Here is a 16936-nt window from a genome sequence, read left to right on the forward strand (position 1 = left end):
TTTGTAAAAATTATTACATAATTTAAAAGGTGAATGATATTTAACTCACTTTAAACAGTGAATAATATTTTATTTATTTATGTTACTGAAAGTTTTTAAAAAAAATATATTGGTTTACCAGTTCAACATAATTTTAATATGTTTGCAAAAAAAAAACATAATTTTAATATGTAATTCATTAATTACTTTTATTTTAATATAATGTAAATTATACTTATAAAATTTATAAAATTAGCAAAAAAATTCATTATCTTGTTTATAATAAAAAAATTAATTTATAATAATATTATACTACTAATTTCGAAATTAATCAGTGCATTAATTAAAAGAATATTTAAAATTTTAAAAATATTTTGTTAGATTTTTTCTCAACAGATTTTGTTATTCCTAAAACTAAAATTTAAATTTATAGTTAAAATGGATTTGTTATTAATATCCTTATAATTATTTAGAAATATTATATATTAAATAAACTAATGTAAACAATAAAAAAATTATTTGAATATATGGACCTAGACTTCTAGTATGACTATTTTGTAGTAGATAAAAACGGTATTTCTCTTTTAATATTGAAGATAGATAAGTATTGAGAAAGGGAACAGGAGACAAAAATTCTCCAATATATATTAAGATCAAGTGGATGCGCCCATAACTGCTGAATATGTATATTTGTTTCTAGAGAATAATGAGATTGAGGGCTGAATCCTTCTCCAGAGTATATATACCCCACTTAACGATCCATTTGTACTATAGTACAGTTTAATATGTTTTTCTAAAAACGTGTATATTAAAAAACTCAATGGAAAACACAATTTCATTGGATAGTAAATGACATTCCAAATTGATAATTTATAATTTTAATAGAAACGAATAGATCAACATTGTATCTGTAAAGTTTGTTTATGACACGGTAGTTGTATGAAAATAGTTGTATATTTTGTTATATCTTTTGATAATACCAAATAATACAACAGAAAAAAGCCAAAACAATGAACACAGATACGGAGATCAGTCTTTCATCACCAACGAAGCTTATACAGTAGTTTTGATTTTACCATTCGAAAAAAATCTTTTGTTCCATTGGAATATAAGTTTTATTAAAATGTTTGAAACGTACCACTATAATCTCTCTAAGCAATATGACAATGAGGAGTGTTCTTCTCCACATTGACAAGCCAACGGAAACAAATCAGATAGATATCTTCCTGATTTCCTTTTTCAACATTCTTCTTGATTTCTTGAAGTGAATGTATAAAAAGAATCGGTATTGGCCTACCTAGCTCTAGCCAAATGTGTACAACGTATTAAATGAAAATATTTTAAGAATAAAGAGGGTAAGAAACAATTATTTTCAGGCTGTAATGGACCTATGGGATAACTTGTGTGCTCATATTATATTTGTATAATCATTGAGTTGTATGAAAAAATGTTTCTCTGAGTAAATGGTCTCCAAGCAATCGAGTGCTTCTAGAAACATCATTTTGACATAAAATAGGCTAAGACTTGGTCGCTTCATCGGTTAACCCATTCATAAGTTTGCTCTATGCTCCTTCATACGTGTGTGTATTTTACGAAGAAATATGATCAAAGAAGGGTAGTATTGTAAATAAAAGCGAACAGCAGGGAAGTTTACAAAAAATGACAAAGACTTATACTCTTCTTATTGTTGTATCTACTTCTTCAGAGCGAAGCAAGAGACAAAGTACGTATATTGTATTTGGTAAGGAAGAGGAAGAAGCAGAGGTTCTTGAGAGATGGCCTGAAGAAGCTAACTTTAAAGAGTGCCAATGTCATAAAAGGGGTCCTATGGCACACAGGGTTAAGTCAGGCGAAAGAAGAAATTAAAAGAAAAGGTATATAAAATTAAATTTCATATATATTGTTATTAACGTTAATTAGGATTATGAGTTGGATAGATTCTTGTAATAGATGTATTAGCTTAAATATGGAGCTTGAAGCTCACTTCGACTATGTTCTTGAATGTATACAATAATATTATTTTTCACTATGAATTGTAACATTCATGTTCAGGAATCCAACTCAGCCTATATTGTTATGCAAGTGTTTCAGGCAAGGTTATTGTTTATTGTTCATGATTAAGTTTATTGGATAACTTGGATTAATTGGATTTTCATGTTTGACTTATTATAATATGTGTATATATCTTTTAGAGGTAAGAACAATTTGATTAACAATAGATAGGGTTGCTTACTATTAGCAGAAAGAATGAAATTAGATTATTGTACAGATGCTAGTAGCTGAATGAGATGAAACACGTACGAAGGTCTTCAATATGTGAGAGTTGCTGTAATGTAGATAACCGATATATATCCAGTTAGAATAGATGAGTTGGTGATGCGAGTGAGATTGAGAAGATGGATTTCATCTTTCCTTTTTCAACGTATAGAAATGGTAGATCATCGGTTTCAAATGTGCGGTTTTATTAAAAGCTATCTACATAACCCCAAACTTCATAATCTCTTCTTGTTTAAACAAACATATGAATCATATCATCATGTCGGTTCGCAAAATAATCAAGCTCTGAGATATGATCATGTGAAGTTCATTGATTCCCTTGACTTAAAAAGTTCATTGATTCGAATCAGTTAGGATGTTCTTTTTTTTTTCCGGCAGACGGTAGAAAATAATTTAGCAAAAAAAAAAAGACGAGAAAATAAATATGATTTCATGGACTTACACCATTTTGCAGATAAAATAAAATACACTCCACAATCCATTAGAATATTATATACAAATTAGTACAGAAAATACATCATGTGATGTGTGAAACTACTGGTAAATACACTAAAACATGAAAATAATACGTCTAAAAGCAGTTTTAAGTTTTTATTAATTAACATAATAGGGCAGTTGTTGCTACTATGATAGTTTTGTTTAACCAAACTCATCTCCTCCTTACAAACAAACTAAATTAACCTAGATTTAAGTGTCTATTATCTTAACTTAACTAAATTTAATATATACTTTTACTTTAATATTTAACATAAGCTTTGACTAACAAACAAAACAAAGTGAATCCACATCTCTTTCTTCTTCGTCTTGAATGCGCAAACATTTTTTATAGAATAAAATTTGTTTCTTCGAAATTTTTATTTTCAAGAAAAATTTAATCAACTATTATCTGTATTATTATATTTATCTTTTGAGATATGCAAGCTATATTTCTAATGGTGGTGTAAAGGTCATGTATACAACAATGTCAATGGCGAAGATCGCTTCAACCATGGTGTCTTTGTCTCCTCCTCTTCGTGCTCAGCTCCTACGTCCAAGATGCCGTCGATGTGAGGTCTCGTCCACCGGTGGTCATTGCTCTTCGTCGCGTCTCGTCAACATCGACTTCTCCACGTCTCAAGCCCACGACCTCTCCATCTCCAAATCATGTTCTATGGCGTGTCTCTGCTGCGTCATAGCCGACTCTCCATTGTCGTAAACGAGATGGGACGAGAAGTGCGATCTGCAACATCAACGGAGGAGTATCATTTTTTTGCAATTTTGGTCCTCTAGTTTACTCTTTCTTTCACAATATGCTTCAAACTTCCAATCTGATCAAATTACTTCACAAATTTACCCCAACATTGATGTACATATATGGATAACATACTAGTATGCACCGGTGTACATGTGAGTCGTTGTACAAGTGGACAACGATATGTGTGTACATTTGAATGCTATTTAAATTTGCAAATGTTATAACTTACAAATGTATGTTATATATCTTTATGAAATGCATCAGGAAAACCATTTGGTCATGCTCCTCCCGGGTACCATAAGCATCTCTTCGAAACCATTATCATCGTGGAACCAGAAACAAGGGATGTCCGTTTCATGTACATATGAATCATTGTAAATATGGATAGTGTAATTGTATGTACAACATATGATATACATATGAATCATTTATTTTTTCATTTTTTAATGAGTGGTATTTTCGTAAAATGAGATATCATATATGTACACATGAGCAGTTTACACATCGATGTACATATATAGATAACATACTAGTATACACCGGTGTACATGTGAGTCATTATACAAATGGACAACGATATGTGTGTACATTTCAATGCTATTTAAATTTGCAAATGTTATAACTTACAAATGTATGTTATACATTTTTATGGAATGCATCAGGAAAAACATTTGGTCCTGCTCCTCCCGGGTACCATAAGCATCTTTTCAAAACCATCATCATCGTGGAACCAGAAACAAAGAATGTCTCGTTTCATGTACATATGAATCGTTGTACATGTGGATAGTGTAATTGTATGTACAGCATATCATGTACATATGATTCATTTAATTTTTAATTTTTTAATAAGTAGCATTTTCGTAATTTTAACTTCATCTTCTCTAAAATCAGTTAGGGGTTTCTGCAATTTCCCTCTATTGCCGCCAACCATTATTTCCACATTAATTATCAGTTTTTTTTCTTGTGTAGTATACCTTTAAACCTTTAGAAATATCGTATAAGACACAATTTCAAGCTCTAAATGATTCTATTTTTTCAAAAAAAAAAACTAAATCTTGCTTCATCTTTTTATTATTGTCACATCACGATGCGGATGAGTTGCAGAGCACGCTGTGAAGGAGAAAGCTCTCCGACAGCTTCCGGCATCACCGCTGTTTTTATTATATGATTACACCATTGTTTTCATGGTTACAAAATATAGGAAAGAAGATGAAATACTGAATAATTCCACTTAATCATATCTAAATTATACTTTAGTTAGAAAATAATAAAATAAGTTAGAAGAAAGTGTCTAATGAAAAATAACTGCACTAGAGTGTAATAAAAAACTTAAAACTGTTCTAGAGTGAAAATAACTCCTAAAATATTTGGTCGTGCGTAATCAATTTATAATGTAAGTCGGTCCATCCCATCAGTTCGGAGTCATCTCCCAAAGTACATTATATTGAGCTGTGGTTGGACAACCTAATGGCTTAACTCTTAAGCATGGAGGTCCACTCCGTCTCACCTAGAATGGTTCTAAACTTACTAATAGTGCTTAGAATATTTTTTACTTTCTTTTAATGTAATATAATACTCTATCCGAGAGTTTCGGACGGAAAACATATGTTTCTTGATATTTTTGAATGATGACACGTAAAAATACGTAGAAATACTGTTACAAAATATTACTATATTACATACTATTTTCACAAATTAATCTTCACACCATATATGAAAGATATGCAAACAAAAAATTATGATGGTTATAAATAATCTTTTTAATCTGTTCATTTCAAAATGATTCATGTTTTACCGTTTTACATACGTTAATAAAATATATTAAATTTTAATTATAATTATAGTTTCAATTTTGTGATTAATTACTTTTCATAATTTTTAGCCAAAAAATTAATAAACATAAGTAATTTTAAAATTTTACATTTTACTAATTTACCTAATAAAATATAGGGAAACTATATATTAAACTATGAAAAATGTATTTCAATTTTTTTTTTCAAAAATAGAATCGTTTTGAAACTTAGGGAATATTGATTAACAAATCATTAGAGCACAGTTTACTGATTCACATATAGTTAAATCACTGTTTTACTCAAATTTGACTCATTTGATAGCCATCGGAAGACTAATTTATGTCTGATCGTTAATATCGCCTACTTGGATTCAGCGTAAAAATAGCCTTGTCACAAATCTAAGTAATTCACTATTGCGGATATGTAAATATTTATTTTGGATAAAAATATAAATACTTAAATAGTCTCTTGTTTTTTTGTCACGTTAATTGAAATTATCGATCAGTTGTTTACTGGATATATACATTTTTGTTACTCCGACATTCCCATAACCGACTCTAGAATCTATACCCAACTCTAACAAACCACAACACAAAAAGTACAAAGAAGAACGTCAAAAAGTACATTGTTTCACAAAGTTAATTTCATTTCTCGAGGTAGACAGACGCAATGCTACTATTAATTTCTTTGATTGGTAACAGAAACTCATCATTAACAATAACAATGGAAAAGTCTTGGTCAACGTTCGTCAACCACGACCCTAACTAAAGTTTGGCATTGCCATTATATTGTCACTAAACATTTCGAGCAACTATAAATCACAAAATCACACTCATTCCATTTCTAAACAAGACTTGATTTATAACCAAGTCAACTACATGATTCCATATCCAATGCAGTTAGCTTAAGTGTATGCTTCCTATACCAAATAACAACGGATTAATTTTGCTCAAAAAAAACAACGGATTAATTAGCGGTTATGATTCGTAATCATTAAATATTTAACCTAAAAAATTGTTTGTTTTAGTTTGCATTTAAAAATAAATGGGATTATGGGTTGAGGACGGGAACAGAAGATAATCAAATTAACCTAATGACGACAATTACGAGAAGGGTATCTCTAAGATCGAGTAAGAACACAATGCTCCATAAAGACATTTTTTTTATTAATCAATGGGAAGGAAGGTACACCACTTTCAATCTCTGAGGTGTGTTTATTTGTAGTTTTAGTTTGAAAAAAATAATAAAAAGTATAATCTCTGTTCGTCTTCATTGCTTGTCTGCAGATCCGTGTTCCGTTGCGTTTGATTTTCTATTTTTCTTTCCATTTTTGCATATTTTAAAGAAGTAATTCGAATAAATAGATTAGTAAAAAAAATAGAGCGCTCCATATTTTGTCTTTCCATGACATCATTTTGTCTTGTAATTCAGTACTTCACGAGGTTGTGTCAGATCTTTTTTTTTACAGATAATTTTGCACTGCTCTAAAATCTAGACACTGCGTAAAAGAAATATACAGTAAATACATACTAGTATTACTCTCTCTATTCTAAAATGTAAAATGTAAGATGTTTAAAATAATTTTTGTGTTCTAATAAATAAGATATTTTCATCTTTCTAAATAATTTTAAGTTTATCAAAAACTGTGTAGCCAATCAAATTTAATAATTATATTTTGTAATTGGTTAAGTAATTTTTATTTTATAATTTTAATGATATTTTTTAGATAAAAAGTAATTTTCTTAATAAGTGGTACTACGCAAAATTTTTATATTTCAGAACATAAGGAGTACTATTATTTTAGCTTAAGGTTTATTATCTCTTCTTTTGTTTTTATCAAATAACTAGGTTCTTTTCCCGGGCTACGCCCGGGTTATTTATTTATTTAGAACGGTTTAATGTGAACTTTTTTTTTTTTTTTTGTAACATCGGTTTAATGTGAATATACCATCTTTTTGTTGGTTGAATGTTACATATAACTTTTTTTTGCATTTTGTTATGTAACAAAAAAATTTTTTTTTTTAGTTTTCTAAAATATCAAAACTAAAAATTTGTGTTCCACGTGAGTTTAACACATTTTCTGAACCTAAAAAGGAATTATTATATTGATCAAAGAGTACTATACGAATTTTAGATCATATTTTTTTTATAAAAAAAAACTCATTTGCACCCAAACGGAAATCTCAAAACTATATTTGATTGCATCCAAACATCAAAAATGGAGAATCTACCGTAATAAGGAGTATAGTCTGAAACATAAAATTTAAAGAAGGCAAAGTCTGAAATGAAAACTATGAAGCAGGCAATGACTTAAGATATATTATCCACTCTTAGCACGCTTAGCTTCCTGTGATTCAAGACTGCCAGAAGCCTTTCTAATCCTCTCATCTGCTGGATCTTCAATGGCGTTTTGTGGAGCTGGTTCTGGGAGTACCTTTGTGACAGTGATGGTTTGAGTCTTGCCAGTGAGGTTATGCTTAGAGACTTTGACAACAAACTTGTGTGTCTGACCAATGGTATCTATGAGAGTTTGTGGAACCGGGACAGTTTGATCAGCTCCCACGTCCTCGTTAAACTGACATTCAAGTAAAGCACTCGTGTGAGAACATAGACTGAGCTGGTGGATAAAAATGTTTGAAATTACCTCAAAGTATCTTGCAACTAACTCTGAAGCATGCTTGCCAGTCAATTCACGACCAGCATCACCAAGAAGGACAAACACCGCCTGCTCACTCTTGTCATAAACAGAGATCTTTGTTAAGTACCTGCCAAGAAAAGAAATTAGTAAAGATTGATGATAATAGATGGATGCAATGAAGCTAACAACTCTTACTGTGGAACTCCCACGACCTCAGATTTGGCACACTTCTCGTTCGGACAAACCAGCGAGGTAGGCCCTTTGGTTGCCTTTGTGTTACACCCACCACAAGAAAGATAATACCATGGGTAACCATGGAATACATCATCGATAGTGGCTGTACACTCAAACCAAGCAACCTATGACAGTGTTAAAAGAAATTTCTTAAGTACCCAAGCATATCGTATTAAATGGAAAGACATAGCAAACATTGTACCTTAGCAGTTTCTTGCTTGATGTAGGAGAAGAGTTCACCTAGAGTCACTGTCTCAGGCTTAGTGACTACATCTGCAATAACCTCATCAGCAACACCTGAGTTGGAACCCAACCTGTTCAGAATGAGAAAGTGAACATTATAGGACAGCTGGAGGAGCATGAAATACAAATTTGTATGCGTAATCACCTACCAGATAAGATAGTCCCTGGTCGGCTGGACATCAATGTCCATAAACACTCTAGAAGATGTCATAGAAGTAAGAGCAAGAGTCCCTGTTGTTAACACATCAGTGGGGTGTTAGTAACCAAATTATATTATAATTTTATTTTGTAAGTGAACTACTAACCTCCAATTCGTTTAGGATTCACTGTGGTAACTAAAAGAACGCGTGGAGTGCTTCCATAAGATCTGAACTTCTGGCAAAAGGCTGCTGCGGCTTGGTCCCATAGGTATAGCTTCATCACTGGTCCACTGCATGATATTAAAAATAAAATGTTAATAGAAACAGACATATAATACTTGTAACATTAGACAAACTCACCCATGTGTCTGAACATGGACCACCAGATGCCGCTTTTCTGCTATGTCAGATTCGTCAATTATGAGATGCTCGGTCATAGCTTGCCCATTGATCAGCCTCATGTGGCCAACATAATCTGAAATATTCTAAGTTAGTTAAGAATCAAACCAATGCTAATTAAATTCTCATAGTTGAATATAAATGGAAGAGACATGGCATACCATAAAGATCACCCCCGAGATCACAGTTAGCCTCGAACTCCTCGTGGTCATGAAACCGGAACCGATCTTCTGGAAATAGTACCGGACTGTTCTGAAGAGGAGTTAGATCAGTGTTCCATGAAAACGTTACTGTCACGTTGTGATCAGCAACCCGATACTGAGCTTTGTTCCTCGATCCAAAGAACTTGTTTAGCCTGTAAACGGTTCCTGATGTCATCTTTCGCAGATATGTCTGAACACGGCTTGCTGGAATAAAACCTTTTATAACATTTCCCTGTCCAGCATATGAAAGTGATCCGATTAATAGAATAACATTATTAACCGAGCAATAATAAACATACAGATAAAAAATTAAAGATGAACCTGCTCATCAATGAGAAGCATCTCCTCTCCAATGAGGGTTTTCGTATGTGGGTTCCGAGCCTCCCAGAAATGGATAAGACGAAACCGCAACTCCGCTTCATGTGGGCCAAGTGTCACTTCGTCAAAGCCCATAACTTCGACATCGTTCCCGGAGACTACAGCAGCCTTACCATGAGGCTTGGTTGCAATCACGGAAGAGCCAACAGCCTTTCCGCCGGTTTTCATCTGCATCGCGGAGGAGGGGACGATCTTCCCGGTATGTTTAAGCGCTATCGTGGAGGGGGCAGGTGATTTTCCGTTTGGTTTCATCCTAATCGGGGATTCACCGTCGGTTTGAGTGGTTGAGTTGCGTTCGATAACTGAGTAGCCGTCCGTCTCCGTGGCCGACATGCGATCGATGGATGTTGGAGCCTGGCCTTTGGATTCCATCGGTGTGGATGAGCCGTCGATCTGGAAGTTTGATTTCGGTTTGATCGCGGAGGAGACGTCGGTTTGCATGTCTGAAATGCGGTTGCTGGAGGCTGAAAGGTGGCTTTTGGATTCCATCGGTGTGGATTTTTAAATATATCTTGAGGATTATCATCGAAACATAGGGGAAGAGTTTTATACAACAAATGATGGAGAGTAAGATGAAAGGTCTTCATTGAATGAGAGAGACGAAGCTATGATTAAAGCATATAGTGGAAGAGTCTTCGATTGATTGCAGAAACGGATCGAAAGAGAAAGGGAATCGAAGACGGAGAAGTCAAAAGAAGAGGAGTCGCAAGAGAAGAGATCAACCCGACCTGATTAGGTTTCACGGTTAACAAACCAGGCCCAAAGGAAAATGTTTTAATTCCAGCCCATATCCAAACTGATTGAAACTCGGTTTCACGTCATCGCCAACGCGACAGTACGAAGCTTTTCTATTGGTTGTTTATTTTGGATGACGTGGACACGCTAGTTACTTAGCATATCCGCCTTTTATTTAGTATAGATTTGCTTTCAAAATTTATGAGTAATGATTCCTACTTTTCACGTTTCAGAAAGTATGATTACAACTGTTGTCAGTTCATTGAAGCTGAATCCAAGGTATTTTCAAATGAAGTAACTGTTTGTCTCACAATTACAAAATTAAAAAAATTTAGTCTTTTATTATCATTATTATAGTCTTCTTCTTTTCCTGTTCAATAAATTATTTCGTGTGCAACTAATAAATTTTAAATCTATACTACTAGTATATTTCAAAAGATTGATTTGCTGAGAAAAACAAGTTTAACTTCACTTTGACGCTTAAGCTATAATTATGTTAATCATTCTAAATTAAAATACATTTTTTGGTAAAACAAATTAAAATACGTTACCTTATATATGAAGCTAGATCGTATAAACAAAAGGTTAGCTAGCTCTTTACCAAACGGTGCATTTCAAAACAAAAATTCTCCATAACAAATGTATAGAAATAGTTTATTATAATCAACATATTTGTCCCTTCCTGAGTTTAAATTCAAATAATACTTATATATAAATACGAACCTGATGCTTATTTTCAAGAATCTATTTCCATCGCTCCCACTCTCTCTCTCAAGTTCTTATCTCTCTCTCTTTTTTTATTTACAGTGCTTTCTTTCACTAAACATCATACTGTGTCTTCAGATTCAGTGCCATAATTTTTGTTTTTGTCTCCATTTCTTGCATATGAAAAGTTCTTCTGCGTATTTGTGATTTCTCACCTCTGAATCTTTTTACTCTTCAAATCGTGAAAACTTTTTTCACCGTTCTTCAAGAAGATGGGCAGAGCAGCAAGATGGTTCAAGGGCATTTTCGGTATGAAAAATAGCAAAGAGAAAGAGAACAGAGTTTCCGGCGACGGTGAATATTCCGGCAACGGAGGAGGAGAAGCTGGTGGGTCCCTCATTCACCGAAAAGTTCTCCAAGCAGACTCCGTCTGGCTCAGAACCTACTTGGCAGAAACAGACAAGGAACAGAACAAACACGCTATTGCGGTTGCTGCCGCCACTGCCGCTGCCGCAGACGCAGCGGTTGCAGCTGCTCAAGCTGCGGTCGCGGTGGTTAGGCTAACAAGTAACGGAAGAGCCAGTGGATATTCCGGAGGGAACGGAGTGGAGCGGTGGGCCGCCGTGAAAATTCAAACAGTTTTCAAGGGCTATTTGGTAAATTACTAAAATATCTCCTTAAAACTCTTTTTGGTATCGTTTAGACACGAAAGTTCGAGTTTTGACATGTGGGTATAGCTTGATTCGGATGTCTTAAGAAAAGCATGTCTGTACGTTGCTTGGTCCTTACACATCTTCCTGAATGAAACAGTACACGTCTTTGTTAATTTCAAGGAAAAAAATTAGATTCTTTTTTTTTTCAAATCAAACACTTCAATAATGATTAAGCTTTTCCTGAGTCTTATAAAAATATTAAATTTGAATTTTGTTTTAGGCGAGGAAAGCGTTAAGAGCTTTGAAAGGTCTGGTGAAGCTCCAAGCTTTGGTGAGAGGATATTTAGTTCGCAAACGCGCCGCCGAAACGCTTCACAGCATGCAAGCTCTCTTCAGAGCACAAACTAGCGTTCGGTCTCAACGCATCAACCGTAACAACATGTTACATCCTAGACATTCCCTTGTAAGAAGAACCATTCACTTCTATTGTCGGTCTCAGTTTCTACCACAAATCTCTATTATCAAACTTTTGTTTAATGATTATTAAATAGGAGAGGTTTGATGATTCAAGAAGCGAAGTCCATAGCAAGAGAATATCAATCTCTGTTGAGAGAGAGAACTTCAACAACAACGTATATGATGAGACCAGTCCCAAGATTGTTGAGATTGACACTTACAAAACGAAATCAAGATCGAGGAGAATGAATGTTGCAGTATCCGAATGTGGTGATGATTTCATCTATCAAGGCAAAGATTTCGAATGGAGTTTTCCAGGAGATAAATGCAAGTTTCCTACGGCTCAAAACACTCCAAGATTCTCTTCATCGATGGCGAGTAATCATCATTACTATACACCGCCTTCACCGGCGAAAAGCGTTTCCAGAGACGTTTGTTTTAGGCCGAGTTATTCTGGTTTGATGACACCGAGTTATATGGCTAATACTCAGTCGTTTAAGGCCAAGGTGCGTTCCCATAGCGCGCCGAGACAGCGTCCTGATAGAAAGAGGTTGTCTCTTGATGAGATTATGGCGGCTAGGAGTAGCGTTAGCGGCGTAAGGATGGTCCAACCGCAACCGCAGCAAGAAAAACGTTCATCTTGTTCTTATGATCGTCAGTTTCCTCAAGAACCGGCGGACTTTAGATTCTATAACTAGAAAGAAACGTTTATTTCGTCCTTGAGAAAAAGATCTTCATTGCTTTTTGACTTTTCATCGAGGACTTCTTTTATTTTCTTTATCTTTTGGTCTTTTATTTTCTCCCTTTTCTTCGGGCTCTTATTTTTGTAAAGTTTTGCTTTGGAAAAGAAAATGTTAAATTTGTTTCTAGTTATTTACTAGTACTACAACTTACTACTATTCATACTGAAATGTGTGTTTATATAGCGATGAACTAATTAATGTTATATACATTAGAAAAATAAGAATCTGATTCAAAAGATCATGTACAAGAGTAATATGTTAAGGTTATATCATTTAAATATATTAATAGATTAACCAAACTTGGTTATATGTTTTGGAGAATTTGAAATTCAAATATGTGAGTGTAATCGAGAATATATTAATAACTACTACCTATGATGACGAAATGAGGTTGAAATTTGCAATAAAATTGCGAATCCATGTAGCATCAGACAAGTACGATATGATGTTATCATTACTACGAAAATTTCAAAATCTTTTGTTATGTTTCTACATCTAATCATTATTAAACCCACCAGGGAATATGATTGGCGGAGACCGATACGTGTTTACGTCATCATATTCGTTCTTCAGAAACCCGAAAATAAAATAAAATTTACTTCAACGGCTTTTTATAATCTCTATTTACCATGTCAAAGAAAAGGATAAGAGCTACATTAATATCGTAATCTGCCAAAAAGATTCCATACTAGCCTTTTAAATAAGGTTTTAACCTTAATTATAGTTTAGACTTCAGACTCTAGATGAATATGCTTTTACATTTCAAAAAGCATCGAGGGAAATTTGTCTCATTGAGTTTCTTTGGATAACATCGTACTATTTTTTCTTCGTGTTGTTAACGATCACATTTTTGGATGATGAGATTCTTGTATTGTTTTGGACCACTAAGAGCTCATAAAACTACTGTCAACTTTTTAAGATATAAAACTGTGTGCTATACTATGCTCGATCTATCTTCACGTCTACGTATAAGTTTCTCAACATTCTCCAACAGGAAAGAAAATAAAAACCGAAGCTGGACAGAAAGAGAGTAAAAAGTTGGTAAACGTACCAATCATCATTATAATTACGAAAAAAAGTTTGAGCCATTTAATGGGGGCTTATCATGGGTCAGACTTCAGTAACTTTGAGATGAAACCAAAAATAAATGAATATTTTCGTTGGATTATCCTAAAAAGGCTTTCTTTTTATTTTACTCTCTTCGTAAGATCTTTTGCTTTGAGCAGCTTCAAGAAAATCTACGGCTTACGGAGTAGCATCTTGGAACATTCAACCCTGCAACCAAAATCAACACATGATATATAAGCAACTTGGATCAAATCAGCCTTGTTATTAAAATAGAATAATTCCAATGGTTTATTCTATTTTAAAGTAATTTTTACTCTAAAATAGAATAAGTTTCTATCAAATAGTTTACTTTACATTCAACTCTAAAAAGAATATATTTAAATATTCTTTTTTATTTTATGACTAATACATTTTACTTACAAAATTTATAAATTGATCCCTTATATTTTGTTTTTCACAAAGTTCTTATAAATTATATATTTATATCAAACATTTCTTAACTTAAAAATTACATTATATTAAAACATAATACATTTAGCTTAAACATCACTATTAGTTTATATTTCCCATAAATGATCAATTAACGAATTTTGAAGCGCAAAATGAGTTTTTTTTGTCTTTGATTTTTCTAAATTGACCAGATGAACAATAAGACCATATGCTAACATCTGAAATGCGGCCGTTACTTTTTGCAAAGACGATAATCCAACCACGCCCGCTGCATCCCTTTTTTTTGTCTGAAGTATTTGTCATAACTTTCAACAGCTTCGATTATACGAAGGAATAGAGGATGAGACATACGATATCTCCTACGAAACATAACATCATTGTACATCGGCATCTCCGAAAATTAATCTATGAACAATCTATAACTTGGTGATCAAACAACATCGGTTATCAATACCTTAAAAGAAGGAAATACTGATTTTTTGGAACAACTAAAGAAGACAAGAGCACATCGAGAATATCAATTGGAGATTCAAAAGAAGAATTATGCTTTGAATGAGTAGAAGAAATAAAACAAATATTTATTTTGTGACTTGATTTCAGTGTAAGATCCAGAAGTTCGTGCATATTTTCAAGAGGAATGAACACATATTTTACAAAAAGACGTGGTCAACAACATGAACAAGAAGATATTCGTTCGTCTACCTCATCTGGACAATACTTTAACAATCTTGGTGGATCTGGAGGCAATTTACCAGAATATTAAATCACAATTATCTATGATTTTAATTTTATGTTGTGTTGCTTATTTCTAATTTTAGTATTTGTTTTCTTTGGCTAATTTTATAAAATTGTTTTTAATTTTAATGCTTGTTTCTTTGGCTAATGATAATAAGTTTCAAACGTTCATATATTGTCTTGAAGAGAATTATGTGGTGTTTGCATAATTAAATTACATAAATAGTTACAAAATGAAAAGTTTAAAAACTAAAAGGACTAAAGTATAAATAAAAAAAGTTTCATTATATAATAGAGTTACTCCAAATCCCCTATATATTATTTGAGAAGCATTGCAACATTTTTTGTAGCCACATGTCATCACTAGAATGATTCTTAGAATCCTTAGAGAAATAGGTTGGTCCATCTAAATATATAATAAGTTTTTTATTAAACCACAATAAATGCATTATTAAATGTGCTTCATTATTTCCTTTAATAAAATTACGGAATTGCCTAATGTGGCTAAAATATATATGACAATTAATGATTTTGAATAATAAAGATTTGATAAAAATAAGTGTGTATTATAATTATATTTGTTTAATTTTAAGCTATTAAAATAAATTAAACAATCATAGTAACTATATAATAAAAATTAAAAAAATTATTTATATATTATATTTTAAATTTTTTAAAAACGAGTACAAATTACTAAAACTGGTAAAAGTTTCACATTCAAATTTTATGATCTATGATTTAAAACTATTGTTATGACATGATACAAATAATTAAAAAATAATATAAGTTGAAAGTCTCATTTAATAAGTATCAAAAAGAAAAGATATATAAATATATGTATCATTTTTAATTAAACTATATGCCATATAAAAATATATAAATATCTTAATTTGAAATTTATTTTGATCATTCTTTTGATAAAATTTTTGAAAGAAATATTGACAACTTAATTTTTTAAAATATTATAAATTACTTAAACCATTAATCCCACAGTGAAAATTTTGTTATCACTAATTTAGACTTTTTGCTATAACATATACAAATGATAAAAAAAATATGAGCAAAAAGCATCATCTAATAAATATTAATATTAAAATATACCATATATATGTTACTATCATTTAAATTTAATTATATATCATATCAAATAGAAAAAATATTTTTTTGATTTATAAAATTTATTTATATGTTCGCACTAATTTAATTATATAAGTAGTTGATAATAATTTTTTAATTATTCAATATATATTTATTTATTTCATAATATGTTATAAACATATAATATATAAAATAATTTATATATATAATATTTATTCCGCGCAAGGCGCGGATCTTAACCTAGTATTCAAATATAAAGTAAAAAATAGAGTTACACTATTCTATTTTAGAGTGGGATATATAGTGGAGTTGGAGAAGAATTTACTCTATAATAGAGTTTAGTGTAGAAAATAGAGCGGAATTTGAGATGCCCTAACGTCATCGTCAAAGGCTTTGCAACGATATTGATGGTGAAATCTGCAATGTCTTGGTCAACTGCCCTCAAGAATTCATCAGATGGCTTCCTGCAAATATGAACCCGGTTAGAGAGAAGTCCTGGTTATAACCGGTTTAGAGGTGGAATGTGTATATATGTACCTCTCTCATAACGCTGCCGTGCGATACGAAACCCTAGATCGGTCTGATGAGTACCGTTGCTGGTGGCTGACGACAGGAGGGGAGAGAGTGAGGCCGTCGAGTCGTTGCTGCGGAATAGGAGAGAACATAACACTAAAAGGCTTTTTGTCCATTTCAAGTTTATTGGATCGGGCAAATACTAACTACATTGACGAGATTTTTTGGATGATTTATAGGCCACATGTATTTAAAGAAGAAT

At 32.3% G+C, this 16936-nt stretch overlaps 2 protein-coding genes and 1 long non-coding RNA gene across 4 annotated transcripts; 2 read left to right on the forward strand and 1 right to left on the reverse strand.

Moving 5' to 3' along the window:
- The first annotated feature begins 401 nt into the window (after window positions 1–401).
- Window positions 402–7530, forward strand: LOC117127223. The gene is made up of 2 exons (XR_004450076.1): window positions 402–1853; window positions 2249–7530. It is a non-coding gene; the product is annotated as an uncharacterized LOC117127223 (long non-coding RNA).
- Window positions 7264–10688, reverse strand: LOC103839974. Of its 2 annotated transcripts, XM_009116457.3 has the most exons (9): window positions 9462–10688; window positions 9099–9372; window positions 8899–9013; window positions 8704–8828; window positions 8548–8629; window positions 8358–8469; window positions 8117–8280; window positions 7928–8048; window positions 7264–7858 (listed from the first exon to the last, which is right to left on the reverse strand). In XM_009116457.3, the coding sequence occupies exons 1-9, from the start codon at window positions 10005–10007 to the stop codon at window positions 7604–7606; spliced, it is 1794 nt and encodes a 597-aa protein (XP_009114705.1). In that variant the 5' UTR covers window positions 10008–10688; the 3' UTR covers window positions 7264–7603. The 2 variants fall into 2 exon arrangements, with proteins under 2 accessions (XP_009114705.1, XP_033132689.1); XM_033276798.1 differs by having other exon boundaries at window positions 7264–8048.
- A 290-nt stretch (window positions 10689–10978) lies between these two features.
- Window positions 10979–15298, forward strand: LOC103839982 (protein IQ-DOMAIN 14-like). The gene is made up of 3 exons (XM_033276801.1): window positions 10979–11614; window positions 11892–12074; window positions 12163–15298. The coding sequence occupies exons 1-3, from the start codon at window positions 11231–11233 to the stop codon at window positions 12763–12765; spliced, it is 1170 nt and encodes a 389-aa protein (XP_033132692.1). The 5' UTR covers window positions 10979–11230; the 3' UTR covers window positions 12766–15298.
- Window positions 15299–16936: the final 1638 nt, after the last annotated feature.

This window comes from Brassica rapa, chromosome A01, assembly GCF_000309985.2.
Source record: "Brassica rapa cultivar Chiifu-401-42 chromosome A01, CAAS_Brap_v3.01, whole genome shotgun sequence".
Lineage (NCBI taxonomy): Eukaryota > Viridiplantae > Streptophyta > Magnoliopsida > Brassicales > Brassicaceae > Brassica > Brassica rapa.